This window comes from Gobius niger, assembly GCF_951799975.1.
Source record: "Gobius niger genome assembly, chromosome: 12".
NCBI classification, from domain to species: Eukaryota; Metazoa; Chordata; class Actinopteri; order Gobiiformes; family Gobiidae; genus Gobius; species Gobius niger.
The window spans coordinates 20,946,950-20,972,906 of NC_136863.1; the positions used below are offsets into that span (position 1 = coordinate 20,946,950).

At 43.2% G+C, this 25,957-nt stretch overlaps 1 protein-coding gene across 1 annotated transcript; it reads left to right on the forward strand.

Moving 5' to 3' along the window:
• The first annotated feature begins 1,066 nt into the window (after nucleotides 1–1,066).
• Nucleotides 1,067–25,352, forward strand: LOC306971492 (CUGBP Elav-like family member 2). The gene is made up of 13 exons (XM_079567779.1): nucleotides 1,067–1,309; nucleotides 10,202–10,398; nucleotides 13,910–13,992; nucleotides 16,934–16,982; nucleotides 17,646–17,780; nucleotides 18,656–18,735; nucleotides 19,827–19,985; nucleotides 20,052–20,115; nucleotides 20,308–20,439; nucleotides 20,553–20,678; nucleotides 20,772–20,945; nucleotides 21,042–21,185; nucleotides 21,265–25,352. Exons 1-13 carry the CDS (start codon nucleotides 1,197–1,199, stop codon nucleotides 21,390–21,392), a joined length of 1,584 nt encoding a protein of 527 aa, XP_079423905.1. The 5' UTR covers nucleotides 1,067–1,196; the 3' UTR covers nucleotides 21,393–25,352.
• The last annotated feature ends 605 nt before the right edge of the window (nucleotides 25,353–25,957 follow it).

Genomic DNA, 25,957 nt, shown 5'->3' on the forward strand with positions numbered 1-25,957 from the left:
GCTCCAGTTGGGAACTCAGGCCTAGATTTACATCTCATGGGAACTGTACAAAAACTGTGTTGAAAAGTACTTGCTTACTAAATCAGGTGATGATGATATTCATTGTACAAATAGTGCATGTTTTTCACTATTATAAAAATGCTCTGCTGTCATAATCATTCTATGTGTTTCTGGCCACAGGCAAATAAGCCTCCCCAATGCAAATGAACTTGAAGACAGCTTCTGATAAAACATCCTTGTTAAGCCTCTTCAGTGCGCTCTGAATCCTGCCATCGCTGACGGTTGTAGCTTTGCTTCTTATTCTGAATGTGTCAAATCACATAAAGGCGAGGCATCTGAATGCTGTTTGTTCAATTCAATAAGTAGGCCCACAGGGGACTGCCATCATAGTTCCAGTCATTTAAATATAACTTTATAGCACTGCAGGTATTTTAGTCTCAATCTAGATGGGCCTCTCTTGGCTCTCTCTTGGGGACAGCATTTACCAAAGCAACTACATGGGTTATTATTAAGTATTAAAAATGTAGAAGGTACTAATGCATACTATGTATGCATACATACGCATCTCTTATTATGGTATAGATAACCTGTTTTCTACATTTCAATATCAGCTAAAATAATGACATGTGGGTGGAAGTGGCATTACCTGTGGGTGGAAGTGGCATTACCTGTGGAGCACTTGTCATGGAAATGTGACAGTCTCTGATAATGACGGCACATGAACAACAGCCCAGAGCTCCAGTATCATTGTCTGCCTCTGGATATCAGCAAAGGCCTTAATAACTTTGTGTGAAGGAGCAGGTCTGTTTGGCTCCACACACCAATGTAAACACATGACTGTGGCAGCATAGTGGGAACTGTGAATCTAATTTCCCCATTGTGACAGTGGAATTAAAATACCCATGTCCAATTTCCCAAAGTTTTCCAAATGTGGATGCCAATTAGTGCAAGAGTACCAGTACGTCCACAATTTTACTGCGTGCAAACTGGCCTGCTGCAGGCAGCACAATGCATTAGCACACGATGAGCTGTCAGAGAGGATTATTTCAGCCACGCCAGTCAGTGAAGGGGGTGGGCGCGCTCTGCTGCACTAAACCGAGCAGAGCGTGGGAGGAGATAGAGAAGGGACCGAACAGAGGAAAGAGGGAAACGGGAGAAAGTGTCTTTTCTGAACGGTGGATTTTTCCAGAGCACCGATGTTGGAGCACTCTTCTGAGCTGGCCCTGGTGCAGAGTTTGTATGCCAACAGCATGCGCTGTCCCCCCTCTGCGGCCGGGATCTCTGTCAGGAATGAGGACCTGCCTTTGAGGTACGTTGGCTTGGCCCCTGATTCAGATCTGGGCTATAGCTTTTGTGGAGCAGTCTGTATTTGAACTGCTCTTTGTCTGAATTGAATATTGTCATAGGACATTGTTTTCAGTTAAATCATTCTTCCATGATATGATTTTAGTTCAGTTGATGTGTTCCTCTATCCTGGAAAACTGCAGGTTTTGCATAACCAGTCAGTCAGTGAAATCAGGGACTGAATGGTTTCTAGTTTTGTACAAAACTAAAAACGTCTAGAGATGCTGGGCTCAGGGGTAAAAATCTTACCGTATGTGCAGGTGTTTCCGAGGAAGTAAGCATCAAAAAGGAGAGCACCTCAGATTTCAGCAGGCCACACTGTTCCTACCAGAGCCCTAGAAGACCATAAAGTGTGTGTGTGCGTGTGTGTGTATATATATATGATACGTAGAATTGGAAATTTAACAGACACATTTTATGCCATGTGTGATTTTTTTGCAGAGGAAGTATCTTACTGCATTTTTAGAGATCTTTAGTTGATTGCCACTGGTTATTTTTTAAAACATATTTTTTAATTATTTAGTACAACTTAAATAGCAGAGATATTTGGAGATGATGGTGACTGTAGGTCGAACAAAAATGATTTATGTAAACAACAAAGGCATGGTATATGTCAAGGATTATGTCGGGATTACAGTTGTAATAATCTCAGATTAGGCTTTTGTTAGAAGGTGCCAACTGTATCAACCATCAGATTTTGCGCAAAAGACATCTCTTAACAATCAAAATAGATTCCTGCCATATTGTATGAATATGTGAACCAGCATTATGGAAATGGGAGCGGCTCTTTAAGGGAACAGTCTTGCTTTTATAAACAAATCTATTCAGTGTGATCCCCTGAGATCTAATTGAGTCAAAGGAAATATGTGGATGCTGCAGATGGAACGACATTATTGTATTTTTCCTCCATCTTAATGAAACCTGATTCTCTGGAGAGCTTTAGACTGCCTTTTTATAGCAGCCCCTCAAGCTTTAATGGTAATGCGTGTTGCATTGTGGGCTTGTCTGCATATAGGCAAAATAGGTTACATATCACAATATGCACAAGCCTCTTTTAGACAGTGTTTAATAAACCATCTTTAGACCTGGAGCGAGGTTACCCTCAAACTGCCATGGATACAAGGATTATGTGGGATTTAAAAAATTGATTTTTTCTAAACAGTGACTATGAATATTATCCAAGGATTGTGCAGCTGCTAAAGCGCTAATGAATGCTCCGATCATTTGGCTGGCTCCCCTCATTGTCTCTGCCATGGCTAACAGTACTTGACAAGAACAGTCCCCTACCTATCCAAAGTGTGGAGGCCTCGCCCAGTAAGTCCGGCACAACAAAAGAGGACAGACGCCCCCTCCCCCAGTGAAACAACGGTCCATCGCAAACGATCGCAAAAGACAGCATGACCCATGACCTCAGGAAACAGCCAGCAGCAGAAACAGCTTTAGCAACTCACTTCAGTTTAGAAAGGATGATCTTTCATTAAGAGAAATTAGGGAAAAGTTTTTGTTGCTGTTTTTTTTAGGCATATGGCCCATTTGTGTGTGTATATATTATATTTATATAGGTCACTGCCACCAAACTTGCATCAGATGACTTTAAGTTTAACAAGCACTTGGTAACAATGAACTTATGTCCGTTCACCGTATTTAAGCTTTATAGGCCACGGCTCTTTCATTGTCATCGTCACACTAGTCTGACTTATGTGAAGACGCGATATTAAAAAGCTAAAGTAACGCAAAATCGAGTCCAGTTATAACAATGTCCAAACAAACAGGTCACTAAACTCAAATGAGCCCCACGTGCTTGTCCTTATGTCGGTAATACAGTCGATTTACAACGCATTGTAAAAGCGCACAGGGCTTTTCAGACTTTTTTCGGAGAAAGCCACGCCTCTGGTTTGGTGCAGCTCGTGTGCGGTGACAGCGGCTTCCATGAAATAATTTGTACCGGAGACGAGAAAGAAATTAGCAGAAGAAACAAGGCGGATGCTTTAGTTGTGAAGAAGACGCCCCCTCCCCGCACCTGCTCTGCCTCGTCTCCTCTGTGTCTCGCAGGAGTGGAGTGAGCGGACGTCGCTTCTCATTGTTAGATAGACGCTGGTTTGAGCATGACTTCGGCGTATAACTTGGATTTTCTCCCTCTGACCGAAAGTCGGTTGATGTCTGCAGGCGATACAATGTAAGTATTGTGACTATAGCCTTATGTTTGACCACAATTGCCATTTGGCGACGAGTCGAGCCTCGTGGCGCGTTAAAACGTGAAACAAACAAGATAGTTCAAAGAGGTGGGAGTTGGCTAACGCTAGCTTCACGGGGAAAGCTAACTAGCATTAATCACCCACGGGGATGGCTCACCTGGAAGTTGGACCACTTTCTACAACTTAAATAGTACAGCAGAATTTCGCTTTGGACTCCATTGGAGAGCAGTAGACTGTGTTTTGGATAACGTGTCGTTACACTTTGGACAGATTGTTCAGTGCTAGCCCTGCTGCTGTAAACTAGGCGCGCAGCATTTGCAAAGTGACATGTGTTTCCGGAGATAACACCTTTAGAAATTGGCGTTGGAATGTGCGTCGATCACGTTCACCTCAGACAAATGTGTATTTTGACTCGTTGTCCTCAGTTCATGTTTGGTCATCGGCAGTTTTCTCTGCTGGGTTAAGTTAACAACTTATAACGCAACGCTGATGTCTCACTGAGTAAATAAAGACTATCGTCCAAACTTTAAGATAAGTTAATCAAATTGCGATGATGTAACGTGTGGTGCAGTTCAGCCATAATGTGAGCCCGACAGTCGCTGCTGAACCTACTAGTTTACAGGCTGTACACGGCTCCACTCTTCCCTGTTAGCATCCATGCTAACGCTGTTAGCCTTAGCCCTCAAATGCCGCTGCTCGTCCATGTTGAGAGTGCTTACTTGAGGGCAGAAAACACGTGGTTTGCTGCATTATTGAGCCATTAATGGAAACCTTGTGACAGAGCATGTAAACAAGCAGACTTTCGCCCGCCCTGAGCGCATTTATAACTCTGGTCTCGATGAGAATGGAACAAAGTACTGCCTGCCTTTGCAGGACTCTTTAAATTTTAAACATTTGCACCTTAAAGTGCTGCAGCACTAGCTCACCGTAGGTGAATGTATTTTCTCAAACTTATACATATAGTACATAGAGTAGTATTAGTTTGGATCAGACTCAAATTCTCCAGTTTGCTTTACATACTGCAGTTCTGCCACATGACTTTTAAACACACAGTAACACAATAAAAATAATATGATCCACGCTGATCTGAAATAACAAAACGTCAGTGCAACTACAGTGTAGACGCTGATTGGATCCAGCCCGGCTGTATTTGATTGATTTATCGCTCTGACTGTGACAGTGAGGGCGACTATCTGGGCTTAGACACAATCCTCTGGCAGTCAACGCAGTGAGTTAATTATCTCTGTGCTCTGGCTGCTGGCAGAGAAACAGGTGATTTATACAAAGTTTAGGATCTTTGCTGCCAGAGTGTGTGTTGGTGTGTCCGGCTCTGAAGTGGCAGGAGGGTACTGTACAGCCAGATGCTGAAAGCCAAGAGTCAGAGCTCTGTTCTTTTGTGTCACCTTTTTTTTTTTTTTTCCTGCTGCTGCTTTGGCTGAGCAATCATTAGAAGACTGTCCATTCTTGGGCCATACACATATTACACATAGCCCAGGAATGCTCACAATCTGGTTTCATATGTTCATGGTGCGCGGTGATCTTTCTCAAAAAAGGGTTGTTCTGAGGAGCAATACATAAGCCATATATAATGTATTTGCATAGTGCCACATCCCGCTGAGGGGTCGCTGCACTGGAGGAAGAGGTGTAATAATATAAAATCAGCAACGATGACCTTCGATCTATAAATGTTGTTTCACTAAATGATTAAATAATTTCATTCAGTGTTGGTAGTTCGGTTAATTTGATACTCATGCTTTCGGATTTGACCAGAATAGTGGGTTATTAGAGTCAATGCCAATAATCAACACAGCTGCTGACAGGTGTGTGACCGGCTGACATGACATCTGGTGTCATTGCTCATGACCAGTTCTGTCAAAAATACAAATACAACTTCTTTGATAGTCAGTATTAATTTGTGAACATGGAGTCATTACGAGTATTTGGATTAGATTTCCCTTTGTTAAGAAAACACAGAATATGTGTTAAGGTTCTCTGTCACGTGTCAAGTACATAAATTGGCCCTTGGATTACAACACCATAATGGTCATTTTAATCCTTTGATTTGACCAGACTGTGTTCATCATGACGATTTATTATCCCTATTATTCCGGCATCTCCTGCAAGACATGGTAAAAATTGTGAATGTGACCTAATATGTGAAATGATTGCTGATTATTGATAAAGTTGGAAATAAACTTTAGGGCCAAACAAATGAAGATTCATAGAACTGCTGACCAGAAGAAAATTAGGAACTTTATTGTAGCTAAAGAAAAGTTTCACTTGTCACACCATAAGCCTTGTGGGCAGAGTGTAGCATTTTGATACTTGCTTCATGAAGATGAGAATAGGCTGTGCTCATCCTCATACAAGCTCAGCCTACAATAAAAACACATCAAACACATACAAGAAGCTGATTCCCACAGAAAATACTTATTTCACGGTTCATAACTTTTATCAACCATTTTTAAATTGACTCAAACACATACACAACTAGATGAAAACCTTTAAATGTGATAAACACTTTGCTTAAACACGATTCATTATTATATCAAGCTGTGGTCCACTGGTTTTTCAGGTCACAATCATAGATGGCTATGCAAGTGACCTCTGCTCACCCGCCTGTCAGAGTAATCAAAAGTAATTGGTGCTTTTAGTGTGATGTCTCTTTTGTTCAGCCGTTCTCTGGCCTGCCCCATAGACGGTGTGTCTCACCTGTGCTTTGTCACTCCTTGCACTGTGACGGCTTTGGGGGTATGTTTACTTAATCGCATCTTACAAACTATGGATCTCATTTAACTCGAGCGTCGTCATCCACACCCACTGGGGCCCGCGGTGTGATTATGGAGCTAATGGGGCGGGCCTTGTCATCAGATGCCGACCGTCTGTTAACACGGAGTTCATTCAAAGGCTGATTGAACACGTCGGTCTTCATCAGGAAAAAAAATAACAATGAAATCAGGCCATATTGAGCTGAATTGAAGTTAATGCCAGGAGGAAAATATCATAATAAAACTCATCATATCCGCAATGTGCTGATTAGGTCCCACTCGTGATCAAAATCGAAACAAACACGCACTCCAGTTTGTTTTCTGGCCCGGAGCCACATCAATCCTCCGATGTCATTATTTTTTTTTTTAAAGCTCTGTCACACAGCAGTTCTTTTCCTGATGAGTATGAATATGTCTTGCAGGCATTTGTGGTAAACATGCTCAGAATGAGGTCATCAGGGGTCATGAGCTGGGCCTCGCGTTGTTGTTGGACATCTCGCAAATGTCATTTTAGATCTGTTTGCGGTGACATTCATTATATTGGATTTTTAGATTTATAACCTGGCCTTATATTGATGTAGGAGGCTTTTTGTTTTCAATAAATGGGAAACAATGTAATGTGTGATCTTAATTGGTTTGAGAGATAAAAATCAACCTATCCTTAAAATCGTGATTATGTTGGCAATAGTCACCGCAAATCAGGGGAAAGATATTATCCTCGCGCATCATTTTTCTTTCAAAGTCGTGCAGCTCAAGTCACCATTTTAGGTCTGACAAGGATGTTTTGATGTTTGGATTCGGAGCTTCTGAGACGCTGCGCCACCTTTGATAAAATATTCATCTATTTTTAGGGACAGAACATAAAGTACAGAGAGACAGACAGACGTTTTCACGCTAAAGTTGCTTAAGCATTGTGTCGTTAAGTGCCTTTCGTGACATGTTAGTGCTTCGAGAGACGTAGAGCACTTCTGGATTGCACACAGCCGTTTCACTTGTGTCAACTCATCGTGTTTGGGCCTGTGAACTTTGTCTTCATTTTTTTTTTTTTTCTCCCATAAACCGCAGCGACATTGAGCAGGTCGTTAACAAAACAGCCCAAGGCAAGGAACAGGTTTTATTCACCCAAAACACGAAATACAGCATTTATTGATCAGCTATGTGCAATATTAGCTCCATTTTGCAGGCCAGTAATGTCTTTGAAAGGAAGGAGTATTTAACAAATGTGAGCAGCACGGCGGATTGCTAAGAATTAAAAACACAGCATTGTTAACACGTCGAGTCAGAATCTACCTCATACTTGTGTGTTAAATGAAGACTAGTTGAAGCAGTCATTTTCATTAGTTTAACACTCACTTGGCTTGTATTTTGGCACAGCTTTTCATGACTAATTATTGGTTTGCACATACCATTTTAAAATATCGCTCTGCCCAAATATGAGACGCTGTAAAGAAGACGCCAGGCTTTCTAAATAGCTTTCTGTTTTATTAGCCTAATTGTCAGGTTAGCTATTCCCGTCCCTGGAAAAGGTGTCGTTGGCATGCTCGCACGCTCTCCCCCAGCTCACAGCCACATGGTTCAGATAAATCACCTGTTTTTGTGGCGGTGCCGCAGGAAGAGCGACTGTGGCGGCGCTGACTGTGCTGAGTGACTCGTCAGCTGCTGCAGGGCGTCTTCAGTCTGCAAACTGCCACATCACATGCTCCGCACACAGGACTTTGCTTTTCAAATGCACTTATTACCGCTGAATAAACCAGAGAAGCTTTAGTGGCGATTTGATTTCTTTGTCGACTTAATGTTAGGTGTTGGATGTCTTTTTAACTCCGCTGCAGAGAGCTGATGGGGCTTTCAGGCGCTCACACAAAACTGTGTAAATGGACTTGAGTTTTTAATGGCTTGTGCTAACCTCCCTGACTCCACTCGCCTTTTTCTTGTCTCTTTGCTCATCTTTATCTAAATTCAATTAGGGAAATGTATCTCTGTATTATTCATCGTGAAGCACACAATTTTGAGACCAAGTAATAAGAAAGAATGTATTATTGCAGTTAATTTTCATCTGCGCTGCTGAGAAGACAATTTGCCGCTGGAGGGCCTGAAGAAAACACTGTGAAATTAAGGCAATTTCGAACCCTCTGCTGTAATCGTTGGATCTTGACGAATCCTCTTTCCTTGGCTTGCATTGGTTTTAAATCAAACGGCAAGATTTCATCAAAGGGCCCTCAGCAAAATGGCGGCAGAGTGCCACAGGCAAAACAGTATAAATGGTGTCACACAGCGGTGCCGAGGCCTCGGCAGACGAAGCCCCTGACGCCTTCCTAACCCTCCTGTGAGTCGGCCCATTGTGCGACAGAGGAACGGTGAATAGTGTTCTCCAGCGGGGGAACAATATGCGATTGTTCCCTGCTGGGCCCGAGGAGCTGTAGGTTACCGTCTGTACCATCGCTCGCGCCCGAGGAGGAGATCCACTGAAAATCTGCCAGTGCTAAACCAGTGATTCGCACGGTTTCGAGCTCCGCAGTGCTGTTTTTGTGAAGCTGTTGGGGTCGGCGGGAGGGGAGCGCGCACCTCGGATTTGGATTTTTTTTTTTTTTACACAGCCTTTCTGTTTACAGCAGCTCCATATTATGTATTGACTCGGGCAAATAGATGAAATTGAAGTTGTGTTGGGTTTGTTTTTTTAAGCCAAGTAACTGGAGTGTAATCTCATAGCATGTCATTTAAGTCCTTAAAGGAGTTTGGTGTTTCTGCTGAAAGACTGAGTTCGATTTGTAAAAGATGGATGACTCGCGTCCAAAGGTCTGTGCACAATAGTTAACATTATAGGCCCTCGGTGTTCATATAACAACGTAACTAACAACTTGTGCTCTCTAACATTATTGCGCTGGCTTTTTCCACTTGGACTGTCATACCATAGCCTGCTGTAATCTCCTTCTGCAGTGCGTATTTGGGATCTTTTATTAGGTTATATAGTTTCTCTTAAGGTTTGCTCCCCGCTCACGGTAAACATATGTAATCTCGATTTTATGAGAAAGGGAGCCAGGGGTGTTGTAGTCGGATGTGTACTAGTGGATATTGATTCTCTGTCCCTAAAGGCGCGGCTGCGAGGAAGCTGCACCATTTAGTTTATCATTCACGCCCATTACCACAAGATGTTCTGCAAATCTTCAACTTTTACACTGTTTTTGTTGGTTTGTAACAACCTTTTACTGCGGCTACGAATCGATGACTTTGCAAGTAAATAGGGCTGCTTTATATGTGTGAACATTAACACTTGGGACAGGGCTGCTCAATTATCGGAAGAACAATGATTACAATTCATTTAGTCACAGTTAAAATCACAAATTTTCATTTTCTTTGGCCAATTTTGTTGTTTTTTGTGACGGCAACATTAAGATTCAATTGGTATTGAATTGACTTGAATCGTGCAGCCCTTCAAAAAGTTCAAAATTCGACTGAAATAACGAGTACATACGTTTCAGCCCCTATTCGGAGACGTCTGCTGTCTTCCGTCTTTACTCTTTATGACCCTCCTCGCTTACCATCTGCAGACTCGCAATTGTAATGAAATTGGAGGCTATGGGTTGTCATTTTCGGCTTGAAAGAGGACTATCTTTAGCGCAGACCTAGATGGCATCAAAAGTGTGTTCTCTTTGAATTATTTTGAGACTGAGTACAAATATGTATTATAAATAAGTTGTCTGGTTGGCTGCGCTCACTGGAGCTGCTGTCCTATTGATTCAAGTGAAAGACTCGTCAAATACTGTCACATTATCAAGTTGGTTTATTGACAGTCTTGCCGTTAACCTGTTCCCGAACCACGGGAAGCGTTCATAATAGAAGGATATCTGTTTAGGCTGTCGGTAGAGAACCTAATCATCTCTCTTTTGTTTCTCTCAGCAATGGCAACGGCAACAAGATGAACGGGTCACTGGAGCACTTGGATCAGCCGGATCCAGATTCAATCAAGATGTTTGTGGGGCAGATCCCGCGCACCTGGTCAGAAACAGAGCTGCGGGAGCTTTTCGAGCCCTTTGGCCCCGTGCACCAAATCAACATCCTCCGCGACCGCACCCAGAACCCCCCACAGAGCAAAGGTACGTCACATTTTCACTCATCGATCCCGCTGTACACGGTCACCCTGTGTTTCTTGGCACTCGTCCGAACATGGTTTCAAGCACGAGGGCAACTCATTCCTTATTCATGAGCTCTCATTACATTTTTATTACGCATTTCTTACCAAATGTCTATTTTTAGATTTGCGGTTTTGTCGTGAACATTTCGTCCTTCATTGAGTTTTCCTTTTCCCGAATGCGTGAATGATGATCAAATTACACGTTTGGCATCTTCTCAATAAATGCTTGTTTGATATTCAGTTTCCACAAGATGCCCATCCAGGCCTCACAGCAGATTTCATTAGATCCTACTTGGGCTGCACAAGTCGTATCGCCATATTATCGCCATTCTGTGTGACGCATACACCACAATATACAAGTCACTGAGGTTTTCCATCTGACTGAGATTTGTAGAGTTTTGCTAACACAGCCTACAGTGATTTTAAGAATGTACAAAAGCAGAGTTTCATGATTTAGTTCCATTTATCAGATCATGGATGTTTTAAGAGCAGTGGATAGAGTAGCGCACACTCAGACTTGTTTCCTGTTCAATTAGCGGCCACTCTGTGTTACCGCAGCAGAAGATTCCCTTGGGCCAAGAAAGGATATTTGCCAGGATATTTGCTTGGCTGATGAAACGCCAGAAAAGTTGTCTTTTGTGGTGATCATCATCTATTTCAACATCATGCATTTTATTTAGTTTTGAAATCTTTCAATCACACGAATTTACCATTGAGCAGAGGTGCCATTAGTCTAACATCTCTAACCCAGCTGTGTTGTGGATTAGAGAGCCATATACAACCATTGGCCCTTCCTCAAGCGAACAGGCCACTGTTTTTCCATACTGAGATATGTTCTCACCTTAGCTTAGACAAGTTGATACGTACCTGTCTGGTCTTTGTGCGGGCCCATGGAAGAGTGCGGTAGCTTCTAGCATCTTTGCGTGACTGAGGGCCCGCACAAAGACCAGACAGGTACGTATCAACTTGTCTAAGCTAAGGTAAGAACATATCTCAGTATGGAAAAATGGTGCCCTGTTCCTTTTAAGGTCAGCAGACTCTGGCCTGAACCTAATTTTATTTCTCAACCCCTACTCAATGGGACATTTTCGGAATAATGAGACGTCTGACTAATGGGCCGACCCCCTTTAGCTCTCCGCTGTTTCGCCAGATTCAGAACTCCCCCAGTGGCCCCAAAAACATGGAGACAAACTTGGAAGTAATGCAAAATTCTGACCAAAAATGTTTTTTTTTCTTCATGTAATGTCACTAAAAGTTTAGTAAAATCATAATTTTGTCGTCACAGTGTTCAGAACAGTTCTTTAATATCACAATGCTTTCTCATATTGTGCAGCCCTAGTTCCCACTTGTACCGATGCGGGGAGTAATGGGCTTTATTTAGGTTGTTTTCATTGGTCACTGCTCACGGAACATGTTGTGGCATCCCTCCGCTCCACATTTCACTATTTGTCCCTCGGCAAAGCAATGCGCTGCTTGTCTGTGCACGCACTCCAGTCCTGTTTGTGCTCGCAGATAAGATGATTCAATTGTCTTTTGTTTCACTGTAAAATGTGTCGTTTCCTTGTGGAGATTGTTTGAAGCAGCTGTGTGTCAAGGGAAAGGAGGAATGTTTTTTTTTTAGGTTTTTTTTTTGTATGAAGGCATCAGCTGACTTGCTCGCTCGTCCTTTTAGAAACCACACTTACATGGAGTGTTTCAGTTTAGCTTGCAATTAGAGCAGATATTGAAGAGAAAGCCGAGAGCTGCAAAGTGCCGCTGCTCGCTCTCCTGTAGCTAACTGCCGGTGACTAAAGGAAACTGCGTCCGCAATCGTGTAACTGTCTGAGCTGTTCCTCTGCCTCACCCGAATTTCTCTGCACTTGATGCCTTAAAGTCGCTAAGCCCCTTTTCGGATTTAACATGGAGGAGCGCGCTGTATCGTTGGCCTTTTTTTTTTTTTTTTTCTGCTGATGTGCAGTTTGTGAGCTCAAGTTTACTTCAGAGGGGCTATTGTGCTCATCTGTGTGAAGACGTGGGTTTTAGTCTTCATCCGCACGCCTTTCTTGAGCATAACAGCCATAAAATGTAAAAGCAATTTACCCGAAATGGCTACATAATGTACCTCTGGCACAGAAATGACCAAGGGGCTTCCCAGATCGAGTATTAACAGTTGTTCCCCTTTTCTGCACTTCTGGGCTATTAAATGAGTTATTGAGCTTTTGATCAAATGTTGTACCATCCAGTCGCCCCGTGTGTATATAAAGGTGTATAAGGAAATCTCCTGGGTACTTACTATGCAGTGTTTGTATTTTACAGCCCACAGTGTGCAGTTCATGGTGAGGAGTTCAAAGAGCCCTTTTTTAGAAGTGGCCTCCTCTGTTCTGTCAGCTGTGATGGCCTATTGACATGTTAATGCAATGTTAATGTATTCTAATAGATGATCTGGTCTGATCACCGCGGCCTTTGGCTAACGCTGTGTGTGAGGGTGCAGTCTCTCGCCCATCAGCCGCACTGCTGTCCTCCTCTCCGTGTGTGAAACTGTGGGGCACTTTTATCACAGTGTCGAGTGACATTATCTGGAAATGTTTATTTGCACAGGTAATACATTGCCCCATCGCCCGGCTTGTGTCGAATCTAGCTTGAGATATTGTCGCTGAAATGCTGTCAACCACTTCCTTTCACTTGTTCCTGCCACAGATCTGTTGAGAAGCCACTGCCGTTTCAGTTTTTTTTTTAGGTCGCATCTACTGCAGGTCATGAAATAATCATCTGATAAGTGTGCCGCCTCCCTAGATGGTTTATTTAGCTCCAGTAAATCGTAGGAGGGCTGAGCAGCACTGAAGAGCTCAGCTGGTCAGGAGAGAAGAGAGCAGCTCGATGCATATTAGAGTTCAACAGCCCTCCCCTCGGCCTGAGAGCTCCAATAACAGAATAATACACACTATGTAGGTCAGAGACGCTGCAGTGCTCCACTTCCCCGGCCCAGTGAAACTGACAGGCTGAACGCCACTGGCGGTCTGCTGGGACGGAAGGATGAGAGGCTTCTCCCTCCCCCTCCGCTGTGTCTACCCCTTCCCCCACACCGACCCCCCTCTACCTAACTCTGTGCCATTTTCATATTCAAGTGTGCAGGGTCCTTGTGTAATGCTGGATGTGTTGATAGTGCTGTGCCCTGGCTTGTCCGGCCCCGGCTGACCTGTCGACCGCACATCACTGCCTCTTGACAGCGATCTAACCCCGTGGTCTTCTCTGTGGACATGTCAAAACTCTGATTACTCCAGTGCCCTCCCTGCGAGCTCATACATGGGCTGTACGCACCATCAGAGTTGCTGCTAAGAATATCCTGTCACATGTTGCTAACATGTGATATGCTAAGAACTCGTGTTCATCTTTATAGCTGCAGTTGCCTTGGTGTAACATGTACTGTCACTATGCGCAGTCTTTTTAATGCTGTTTTTGTCTCTCTCCCCACCCTTTTGTTTTTCTCTCTGCAGGATGCTGTTTTGTAACTTTTTATACAAGAAAAGCTGCACTGGATGCCCAGAATGCTTTGCACAACATAAAGACCTTAAGTGGGGTGAGTATATGCACAGAATGGCCAGTTTTAAGCAGCTTGCGCCCCTTTATGTCCCAGTGCAGGCTGTGCGCTGTATGCACTCCTCTAATGAGCTCCTGGACCACTGAACATGTTTGGCCCAAGAAATATCTGCCCCCACAAGACACCACCATCCCACTAGCATCTCGGCGTTCAATCTATGATCCGACCGTCCAACGCACAGTGCTTTGAGCATCTTAAAAAGAGCTATAGACGAGTGAGCCTTGTTATCTACACTGCAACACAGAGGAGACAAAGGGCCAGTTCTAACTGCCACAGGTGCAACACATGATTAAACTCGCTAAAGTTTCGACCCATTTGTACTTTGACTCTTCATCTTCAGGGTCAAAGGTTGTCTTTTCTCCTCACAAAGAGGCCTGTGGCAGTTGAACAACGGTTCCTAATTCCTCATCTGACTTATTTGGAGATTAAAGCTCATTCAAGCGGGATGTGTGCAATTGCCGCCTCCAATCTTCTCTGCCCATTTTAAATTACTCCCTGTTCGATCAATGTAATCTTTACTAAACAACTCTCGCCATCAATGAAATCAATGGAGCAGTCCATTGGAAAAGGAGCTGCTGTCAGAGAGGTTACAGGTAAATATTGAGCTGCTTTGATGAATGAGTTGAGCCGTGTGCACATAGGCGTAGCTGGAGGACTATCAATCAGCTCGACATTTCAAATAAGTGGTCTAACGGCAGAGTCCCGCGCTGCCCTGGTGTCGGCATCGACCACAGGGGACGGAGTTTGGCCGTGGCCCTTATAAACGTCTTACCATGATCTTTAGTCATCATGGTCATTGTCTTTGAGAAATTGCAAATCAGGAGCTTTTGTCCGTTTCAAAGGCACTGGAGACAGTTGAGTGCTACATGATGGAGACCGAACAGCACGTGGATAATTTTCACCCACGAACATAATTATCTGGCTTCAGTGGCTCTTGACCCTTTCTACGTCACACCCCATTTAATCTTTATGTGAAAAACATGAACTATGGCGTTAAATTACAAATATCTATATTTACCTGTCAGCATGCAGGTATAATAATCATATTTTGATAGTGTTTGAAAGTGAGGGCATTACTCAATAACATGGGTGTGTGAGTATTGCAGTGTTCCCACATGGCATTAAAAGCATTACGTCTTTAAAGGGACTAGATGCAAGTTGGTCATTTTTATACTCACTACCGCCACCTCAGGTCTTAAGCGTAGCCGCAGGTTCTATATTAATGACGGCACTTCGGACATGAGTTAACACCTTTTTCAGTGACAGTGCAGAATTTTAGAGACAGTTGTTGTGAATAAGTCTGGGCTCATTCTACATATTAGGACATGGCTGGAACATGTAGGGGGAGGAAGATGCTCAATTTTAACATTTTTAAACTCCGTATAGTCCCTTTAAGGCATTGAATTTGATTTCAACACCCATCAAGTTTTTGGGGAAATTACACTGCTGCACCTTTTCTCCCAAAGTGCATTGATAAAACAGACATTATGATCCAAAACAATTTAAATATTCTGTCAGATTTGCACAAATGTTTGCTCTGACGTTGCCTGTTGTGTCCAGTTACCCTTTAAATACCCAACTATTCCTTTCCTTCCTGTTTAATGGAATATTTTACAAATGATACATGCACAGATTTGTTTGTTTCTTCTATTTGGTAATTAAATTAGCTTTAAGTAAATTCAATTTGACTGTGCTCCCTGTAAAAGCCCTGTGGTATCAGTGTAAAGGCCTCTATGCCACAGCATTAATATGGCGAGTTGGTGAATCTATCACTAACAATAATACAGTGAAATGTCCATGGAAACGCTGCCCCCCCATCCAAGATTATAACATCATCTAAAATATATTGAGCGACATCTTAAAGGTTTTTGTTCATACCTTTGGCTGAAAAAGGTTACAACAGAAACAATAACTAAAGAAACATTGTGCAGCCTCATTTGAAGAAAATTGACGTGTAAATGGGACTGGAATGTTCCGAAATGAATAGACTGTAAAGAGGCCAAAGACAGTGCTGGCTTCTCTGTTCTCGTTCTTGGTGCCTCATGTGCCTCGATCAGAGACGCTAGCCAGTTCCCATACTGAGCAGGCCATCTGTCTGCTTCTTTTTAGTGCTTGTCAAAAACAAACCCTGCCACTTTCATGAACACGGGCCGCTCAGGCATCTCACAGATAAATAACACTTTCACCCCGCAAAGCAGGTAATTATGCTAAAAATACTTGCACGTGCCGATTTGTCTCTTTCTTCTTCTTCTTGCACATCTTCTCACTACTCCATCTCGCAGTACTCTTAGAATGTAACCTTATATTGAATTTCATCTAAATAGCTTTTGAATACGATTGACGCTGACAGGAAACTCGATCGCAAGTCTACTCTGGAGCATAAAATGAAACCGATCCTGGAGATTTGATCCCACCATATCATCGCAGAGACACTTCCTACTGACTCTGTTGGAGAGCCGTGATGGTCTGAGAGTATGAGTGGAAAATAAGAGGTTGGCACTGCTGCTTTGAGAAGAGTGGACCTTGTGATGATAGTAACAAGGCACACACACAATCCCTTACGGCGGCTGTAAGAAGAATCACATTCAGATTGAAACGGCAATTTAAATGGTCTGCTATTGTTTGGAAACATACAGCATATCCTGTCTCAACATGCCAGTATGTCACTGTGCTCTCCTGCTTCTGGTGTCTTTGAAATAGGGAAACTGTGGCATCATAAATCCAATTGCAATTCTTCCCTTTCCAAAGCCCTAGTCTCTGTAAAAGCGGAAAAATGAGAGGTTGGCCGCGCTGCTCAGAGAAAAGTGGACAAGCCCTTATGATGATGATAATAATAGGGCGCACACACCACCTCCTACATGGTTATTACACAGGCAGGTGCAATGCTAACGCTTTTTTGTTTTTGTTTCTTCCATTGCAGATGCATCATCCTATTCAGATGAAACCCGCTGACAGTGAGAAAACAAGTGGTGAGTTGCTTCGGAGCCTCCTGCTGATTTCGACTGTTTATCTCTGCCGCGGTGACCTACGCGCGAAAAAGGATTTGACCAGGACACGGCGGCTACAAGAGAAAGCTCAAAAACATCTCATTTTCGCATTGCTCAAGCAAAGGCCTCAAAAAGGACAGTTCGGGGGGGAACGTGCAGCCGCGGACAATTTTCGGAACAGTGTCAAGGGTTAGAGGGATTAAGGGCTTTAAAAAGGCACCAAAGGGAGAAGTGGATCAGGAGCAGTGCAGAAATGGCTGATATACCCGTCTGTCTAGAGACCGCGTCGCCGAGGGGGTGGGCGAGCCGAGAGTTGCCAAGACGCGTACGCGAGGCTAGCACCTTGAGTGTGAGGCAGAGATTTGGCAGCGTGACAAGAACGGAGCAAGAATAAAGAAAGGAGGTGTCGAGCCCTGGTGTAAAGGAGTCCCGATCATTAAGCTTTGGCCACGTTGCTTTTCATATCTGTTTTTACGGTATGAACGGCACAATGTCTTAAGAACATTCACGTAAATCTTTTGTCAGGTATAGGGCCTAAAATACTTTGTGTTAAAATAGATGAAACTGCGTCTTCTTGTTACAGCAATTGTATTGTGCTGTGAGAGCAATACATTTTCATTATGTTAGACTTTTCTCTCTCTTCAGCGGTGGAAGACAGAAAACTGTTCATCGGGATGGTCTCGAAGAAGTACGGCGAGAACGAGGTGCGGATGATGTTCTCCTCCTTCGGCCAAATCGAGGAGTGCCGAATCCTGAGGGGTCCCGACGGTCAGAGCAGAGGTACGTGCGCTCTCGGCATAGGTGCGCTCCACTCGGCCTCAGGACTGCCGCCTGCAGGACAAACGGTAGAAACACGTATCAAGTATTTATACCTGCCCCGCCCTCCATTTTTTTTTTTCTTTTTTTTTTTTTAATACCTCCTTCTTACCCCAAATCAAGTGCTATTCACCCGCAGTAGCACCCACCTCAGCGCCCGTAAGCCTCTCCCCTCTCTTCCCGCTCATCTCGCGCTGAAGAGGCCGGTGATAGCAGAGCCGACACAATGGGCCGTCGCCTAGGCAACAGCTGGCGGTGGTGCCTATGGGCTCAGCTGGCAGGCGGCTCCTCCTCCTCCTCCACCTCCTCCATCTACATCCACAAAGCCTGGAATTAGCCTGTCGCCGCATCTCCCACTTAGCTCTGTGCGGCAGAAAGGCCAAGCGCTGGTTCCCGGGGCGATTAGGCCTTGCAGGGACGCCATTGAGCAGACCCCAGTAATTACATCAAGTCGAATATGTAACACTAGCTATTTCTTAAAACGGAGCAGAAGGTGTTTTTGTAAAAAAGTCTTCGGCGCATTTAGGCGTTCAGTGTGTACTTATGTGTGCATTTTATGTCTTATCTCAACTGTTTTCACCGTGACACCACATACTCAAGCCTCTCCGGGTGGCGATAAAGTTGTCCATCACTGTGCTCATGTTGTTCTCCTCGTTTTGTTCCTTCTCCATGTGCTAACCAGTGAGGGTGATTCTGTGTGCTTGGGAGTCGCCATTCTTTGTACAATGTGTTATTTGGGGTTCATAACGAGTTGTCCAAACCTTTTGTCTTGTTTTTGTTTCTTCTTGTCCCTCCCTCCCTCCCTCCTCCCCCCCTTCTCCTACTGTTCCCCCCTACAGGCTGTGCGTTTGTCACATTTGCTACCAGGGCAATGGCACAGAATGCAATCAAAACCATGCATCACTCTCAGACTATGGAGGTACTGTACCCCTGAGCACCTATTTCTCATGTTTCCCCCCTCCCCTTCATACATTCTGCTGCCCCCTTGTGTTGGAGAGACGGAAGGATTTGTTCAAGCAGATGGCGTCCATCATCACCAAGCATGACTCATTTCCAAAACCACTTTTTGCTAATTACAAAATTACATTGTCGTCTGCTAAATAATTAGATATAAAACCCGAATTCAGTGCTAAAGGGACTATACTTGCGTTGCTGTCATTACCAATTTGAACCTAAACCAAACGCATCTCACTTTTACTGTAAGATGGCTCCCCTATAGGCCATCTCCATACTCCCCCTGTAGGATTAAAGCAACACTCTTGAGGTTAACCCAGAATTAGCCCACACTAGAGCATTTATCCAATCAGATTTTCTCTCCAACTGGGTCCTCGTCCTCATGAAGTCTTTGTGGAAGTGGAGCAGCAGTAATTTGACAGTGCGCAGGTCAGAGGCTCCCTAGTGAAGCATTGGACCAAACCTAATTAAGATCCCTAGCAAACATGCCAGGCCCCGGCGTTGGTGCCACCCGTCCCCCCCCCCCCCTGCATTATTACTGCCATGGGGGTGTTGTTGGTGCAGAAGCCTTTTTCCCTGTCCAGCCTGGTCCCTGTCTGGCTCAACTCAGAAAAGACTTTGCACCGCATGCCTCATGTCCATGCGTCTGTCTAAATGAAAACTGGCTGTCTGTCTGTGAGACTGTCTGTATTGTAATGCATCGATCTAAATGTCTGCTGACAAGCCCCTGTTTAAGTGTCTTTATTTTCTAAGTGTCATCTCCATCAGTCGTCTGCTTGTCTGTGGACGTGTTTAAGCTCCTCCCAAGTGCTAAAAAAGTTCACTGTCTGCAGCATTGATTTGTGCTCTTCATGGAATGAGGCCCGGCTCAGCTATGCATGGCAGATGTCCTCTGTGTTAGCTCTATAACCAGTGCTACAGGCATAAACACTGTCAGGCTTAGACTATTCTTCCCTTTTAAAACATCCCCCTGCAATTACAGTTTTCACACTATAAAATCATACACTTGGCCCACTAGCCTATATTTTTGTTGACACAATGCTTTTCATGCTTTAGGGCTGCTCCTCGCCTTTGGTGGTGAAGTTTGCCGACACACAGAGAGATAAGGAGCAGAGGCGTCTGCAGCAGCAGTTAGTGCAACAAATCCAACAGCTCAACAGCGCCTCCTGGGGGAACTTGGCTGCACTGGGGGCTCTCACGCCACAATACCTGGCTGTAAGTCTTCATCTCCCCGGCCTGCACAATGTACATTTATTTTGCAACTAAATATTTACCCCACAGTTACTGCAGCAGGCCACATCTACCAGTAACCAGAGCACTTTCAATGGCATTCAGAGGTTAGGAGGTGAGTTCGTGCCGCTTTTCAAAAACTATTTACACACACATGTCGTCAATCATGTTTTAGGATTTTTATTTTTTATTATCTCTAGGTCAACACTAGCAAACCTCTACCTTGTAGTGATTTATTTGGTGTTTTGTTTTAAGAATGGCTTCAATACAACTTTATACTGTTCTCATAATTCTTTTTTCTCCCCAGGTATGAATCCACTGCAGCTGCAGAACCTGGCCACTTTAGCTGCTGCAGCGGCTGCCGCCCAGAGCTCTGGGAGCCCCACTTCCACCAGTGCCCTCTCTAGCAGTGCAGCCTTGGGAGCTTTGGGCAGCCCAGGTATTAAGCACTCTCATTTGCATATCATCAGTAAGAAAGAAACATGACTTTCTCTTGGGACCAAGTCATGGCAGAATGTTAGAGCTAAGAGCCTTTTTTAAATGTATCCGCAGCTGGTTCAACAGGGTCGAGCGCCGGAGCTGCCATGAACTCCTTGGCCACTCTGGGCACTCTGCAGGGTCTCACAGGGACATCTATGAGTCTCAACAACCTGAACGCTCTCACCAGCAGCGTCGGCAGTAAGTCTTAATCTTTGTATTGTAGTGGGCAACACACTTTTTTGTAAAATAACCCCAATGAGAGTGTGCTGATGATGACCTTGTATACGTCAGGTATGGGGGCCATGAATGGAGGATTGGGAGCCTCTATGGCGAACGGCTCTGCCGCCAGCTCCATGGACGCTCTGACTCAGGCGTACTCAGGGATGCAGCAGTACACGTCTGCCCTGCCCTCGCTGTACGGCCAAGCGCTGCTGCAGCAGAGTGTCGCAGGGGGCCAGAAGGAAGGTTAGGACAAAAAGATTACACTTCTATGCTCTACTTTACATAAATGTACGAATATGTATACATATGTAAATTTAACATGCTCTTGTGATGAAGTAGGGCCAGAAGGTGCCAACTTGTTTATCTACCACCTGCCCCAGGAGTTCGGTGACCAGGATCTCCTGCAGATGTTCATGCCTTTTGGAAACGTGGTCTCTGCCAAAGTCTTCATTGACAAACAGACCAATTTAAGCAAGTGCTTTGGTAAGACCCGCACCTATAACTATGTTAAATGATTTACACATTTACCATGTAGTTACTAACACAGTAACTTTCCTTTCAGGGTTTGTCAGCTATGACAATCCTGTGTCTGCACAAGCTGCCATCCAGGCCATGAACGGTTTTCAAATTGGGATGAAGCGGCTGAAGGTTCAGCTGAAGCGTTCCAAGAACGACAGCAAACCATACTGATCTAGCGCGGGCCCCCTCCCCAGCTTAAAGCTAGCACTGCGAGGGTAAGTTCTCCTGCCAAGGTCACCACAGAGACTCAGTGGGGCAGGGGGCGGAGCCCGTCACAGGAGGGAGACCTGGTCTATTCCTTAAATGGTTGCAATTCCACATTTTATTGTATTCATCCCTGCAGTTTTATCATGTACTTTTAAGTCTATTTGAATATTTTATTGTATGCTTATTTATGACTATCACTGGAGTCAGTGTTCGCTGGAGGTATTTCGTGTCACTGTATTTAGTGGAGAGCATCAGCTGTGTTCCCAGACATTTCATTGCCTTCAGGTCAAGCGTAGATGGGTTGACTAAGGATCAGTCGTCAAAGGGCTGAAGCCAGGCAAAGTAGACCGAGAGCTTCACCCTTTGTTTGGCTTATATGTAGTTTGTCTCATGTCCATCGTCCTTAATGTGAATCTTTGCACTCAGCCCCTCCCTCCCTCCCAACGTCCCCTGCCCCCTGTCTCTGTCCTGTGTCCAGTCGAGTGAGGCTACCTCTCTCTATTAACCACTTCCAGTCATTCCATCCATCTGCAGGTCTCCACAGGGGGACTGGTTCTCGATGGATCTCTTTGGGTGCCAAGTATATTCTAGTTAATGCATGTTGGAGCCATACTGTGTCCTGGTGGTGTCACTATGTAAAGCTGTGTTTTGTGTGTAGAGGGGGGTATGTTTACGCACTGTCTTTACTGTATGTGGTGATGTTTTGTTGTTTTTTTGTGCCTCATGGCTAAAGTTTCTTGTGCCGTGCCCCTAACTTTCTCTTCTCCTCTGTGTCTTCTCTCTCTCTTCCTGTCGTGTTCCTTTCTAGAACAACTCTCCATGCCTGTTTGCTCATCATTAGCCTAGCATGTCTTCATGATGTTGAAAGCCAAGCCAAACTCGTGGCCTCATCATCCCACCATTGTCTGTGATGTCTCTCTAAGCTCGCCTGACCAATACCTGGCCACCCACTGACCTTAGCTCAACCTGATTTTTCTGCATGTGTGTTCATTTTTGTTTGTTCTGTAAAGAAATGTGACAGGTGGGAGAGAGGTCAAGCGAATCAATGTGAAAACTTATGTTCAATTCATTTAAATAGTTTTGGATTTTTGTTTTTGTTTTTTTGTTTTTTTGCGAATGTTTTAAAAACCTGTGGGATTTCTTTTTAATTTTGCTTTATTTTTTTATGTTGCTTTCTTTTTACCTCTCTCAGTAAAGTTCACTTGAAAGTCGAATACAGGGATTGGCACGCAGCTGTGCTATTTGGTGCCATTAGCAATACGTTGGCTTCTTAACAAAACAGACGTGCTACAGACAACTTTCCAACACTTTTGAAAGCCCAGTACAACCCCTCTCAGCGCTCAGATCTCTACATTTTACAGGCAGTGTAAAGGAAAAAAAAAATCTTTCACCTAGGCTAGTATATATTTTCATTTTATTTACAAAACTATCAGTGTGTTCTTTGGAAAATATCGATGGCACAATATAAGGTCCATTTGCTCTGTTTAGAGGAAGGACACCTACATGAGTCAACTTTTGTAGAACTGATTCACAAATAGACAATCTGTGGTTGAAATGCACACTTAGATTACCTATATTTTATACCATTGAATCTAGAGAATTTAACTGAACCCAGGCAAACTTTGGGTTTTTTGTAGATTATGTTGTAATCGTCATCTGTGTATGTGGGTTCGGGGGGAGTTCAGTGTATTATTACATTTTTTAAAAAGGACTAAAAAAAAATCTGCTTTGATCATTTTGGCCATTTCAGGGTCACTTTGAAATTAAAAATCTCAGTTCAAGTCGAAAATTTTTGCTGCATTAATTGTTACTTCAACTTTTGAGATGACGAACATTTTCTGTAATGGAGATTTTATTTTCCCTGTGTCAAAGACGAAACTTAATGGTACGTTTTTATTTTTTGTTGACTTTCTGTGAATTAATTTAATTAATGGACGTTTCACTTACTTTAGTTTTGGTTGCCTCATGTTAATGTTTTACAAGGTCTGTATTGTTAAAACATGTCAGACAATGTACATTTGTTTTTATTAAGTGCCCACGTGTCAGCCTCAATGTTTTTGAAGTCACACAACCGTCATTTTGTCCTGTACGATTAGCTACTTAACATTTTATAATACGCTTGCATGCACACGCCAATGACACACCGACACTTTTATGTGGTTGCAAAAAGTGGGAGCCCCTGAAGAAGAGATCGCTTGGACACACAACACTCAACCCGTGGGTTTCTGCACATACATAGTATCACATGGGCTTACTTTTGGATTAGTTTTTAGTTGACTTCCTGTATCACCTTTCACAAATGCACACAGCACATTGACGCTCAAACTTAACCCATCACAGAAGTGTTGGTTTACAAAATACATTCCATTTGTTCAGCACAAGTTTACACTTTTTTTAAATATCAGGGTGATGTTTTGACCCTGGTTTAAAAAAAAAAAGAAAAAAAAAAGAAAGGAAAAAAAACAACACGTCACCCCCCACCCCCAAAGATGGGTTCCCTAAAAAAAAAAAAAAACTGCATACCCGATGGCGCTAAAGAGTTGTCAACTCAGGGGTTGCTTTGTGTGAAAACTGGTTCACGCAGGGTTATGACACAAAATGCACAATTGTCACCATTTGACCTTTTTCAGTTTGGATTTTATTTTCCTTGATGTGCATAAATATTCCAAAAAAAAAAAATGAAGGTACCAAATTTGAACCAGTACTCGAGCAGTTGTTTGTTTTTTGTAAGAAAAAGCACAATTATGGGCTGTAATCACTTTTGCAGAATGTGTGTGACGTGTGGTTATAACCCAGAATTTACAAAGGTACCACTAATTTCACTTTTTAACGTGGGCATGTGCTTTCTACGGTGTGTTTTTCTATCCAAATGCAATACAATATTCAAAGTGCCATATATATAGATATATATACGTCTAGAAACTGCCTACACTTAAATATTAGGCCTTGGTTTAGAGATTGCTGCAATTCGCCTTTTTTGTCTATATCTGCCAGTGTCCTGATTAAGCTTTGTGTCACTTGCTCATGTGTCCCCCTCTCCCTTTCCCCACTCTGTGTTGAGTTATTGGTGAAATGTGTATTGTGATGTACTATTTGAACAGTTGGTTTAAAAATTGCAGATAAACAATAAAACCTATACGTTTGAAAGGTTAACCCTCTTTCTTAGTGTGAAACATGTACTGTAACACTTTCCGATACACAAATTTCCCATCGATGGTGAATTTGGGAGATGTTTTGTGCAAAACCTGAGGGGTCTTGGGTCGATTTAACCTGTGTCAGACACTGAAATGACTGCAGGAATGTGGCTTTATAAAGTGGAAATGTATGGTGAAGTGTTACTGTGAATATTTAAAAGCACAATGTACAGTCCAAAGTGGTCCTGACAGGATTTTTCACTCGCTTCAGGGGCTTCCATTGCAAAATCCGAGTTAACAATCACCTTTTTTTTCTTTTTAACAAGTGCTAACTTTTTGGCCGTGTGGTAGATTTGCATCTCTAGATATTGTCTTGATCCTTGTCTTATAATCTGTAGGACTATGTTCAATAAGTTAAAATAGATGTTTTTTGTCTCGTCTTATAAAAGCCAAAGTGGGTGCATCTTGATGTGATCTGTATACACAAAGTTTTTGTTAGTTTTTTTCTTTTTTTTTTGGAAAATGGGTGGGATTTGAAAAAGATAAAGACATAACAGGCTTTTCAATTTCTACAACTGGTTGTTCATATGTATTTTGTACCAGTGAAGCTTTTTATATTGGAAATTAAAGAAAAAAAATCTATAACTGGAGAAAAATTGTCTGGCCTCTCAATGTGGCCTCATCTCAACCAGGTCTAGAGTTCGGCCTCTTTGGTGGTGTCAAGCAGTTTTTTTCCAATACTTTTTTTTTTTCTTCCTTTTTTCTCTAAAGATTGCCTGACATTTAATTTCACTACATGTCTCTCACTTTGTTTTTGGGGGTGGTATCCTCTAAAAATCGTGGTAAGTTTTATGTTAATACCTGTGCTGTCCATAGTTTTATGGTCATCGAATATATTTCGACAACTTGTGAGGATAATTGTCTTAGTTGAAAATAATTAACTATCTGTTTAGTTTGGGCCTTGCTTTTTACCTGTGTAGTTTTCTGTTTCACATAGAGGAGTGTGTAGCCCAAGGACTGTGTTATTTTGGTCAGTGTTTGTTCATGTGTGGTGTGTTTCTTTACCTCTGTCTGAATTAAACCATATCCCTAATATGGCCGGTGTCTGTGTGCTGTGCTTGTCCAGTGCTGTAGATGCATCTCCCTCTGTGTGTGGCTCATGTCTTGCTTTAACATGTTTTTGTTGTCCTAATGAAGTTGCTTCATTTAGATCTGATTTAGCCTTTAACTTACCTGAAGAGTAGAGAAATGTTAGGATTGGGAACAAAAAGTGAACATGAGCATTTTTTTGTGGTGCATAAGGCACAGGCTCTGTAAAAAAAAATCAAAGGAAAGTATGGTGTGAAACATTTTTGTCCAAATTTTAACTTGCTATTGATAATTCATTCCAGAAGA

Bases quoted from the DNA above. Each gene is read 5' to 3' on its own strand.
- LOC306971492 (XM_079567779.1), top strand. From the start codon at position 1,197: ATGTTGGAGCACTCTTCTGAGCTGGCCCTGGTGCAGAGTTTGTATGCC. The intron at 20,440-20,552 runs GTATTAAGCACT...ATGTATCCGCAG, and splicing joins GGGAGCTTTGGGCAGCCCAG to CTGGTTCAACAGGGTCGAGC. The intron at 21,186-21,264 runs GTAAGACCCGCA...CTTTCCTTTCAG, and splicing joins CAATTTAAGCAAGTGCTTTG to GGTTTGTCAGCTATGACAAT.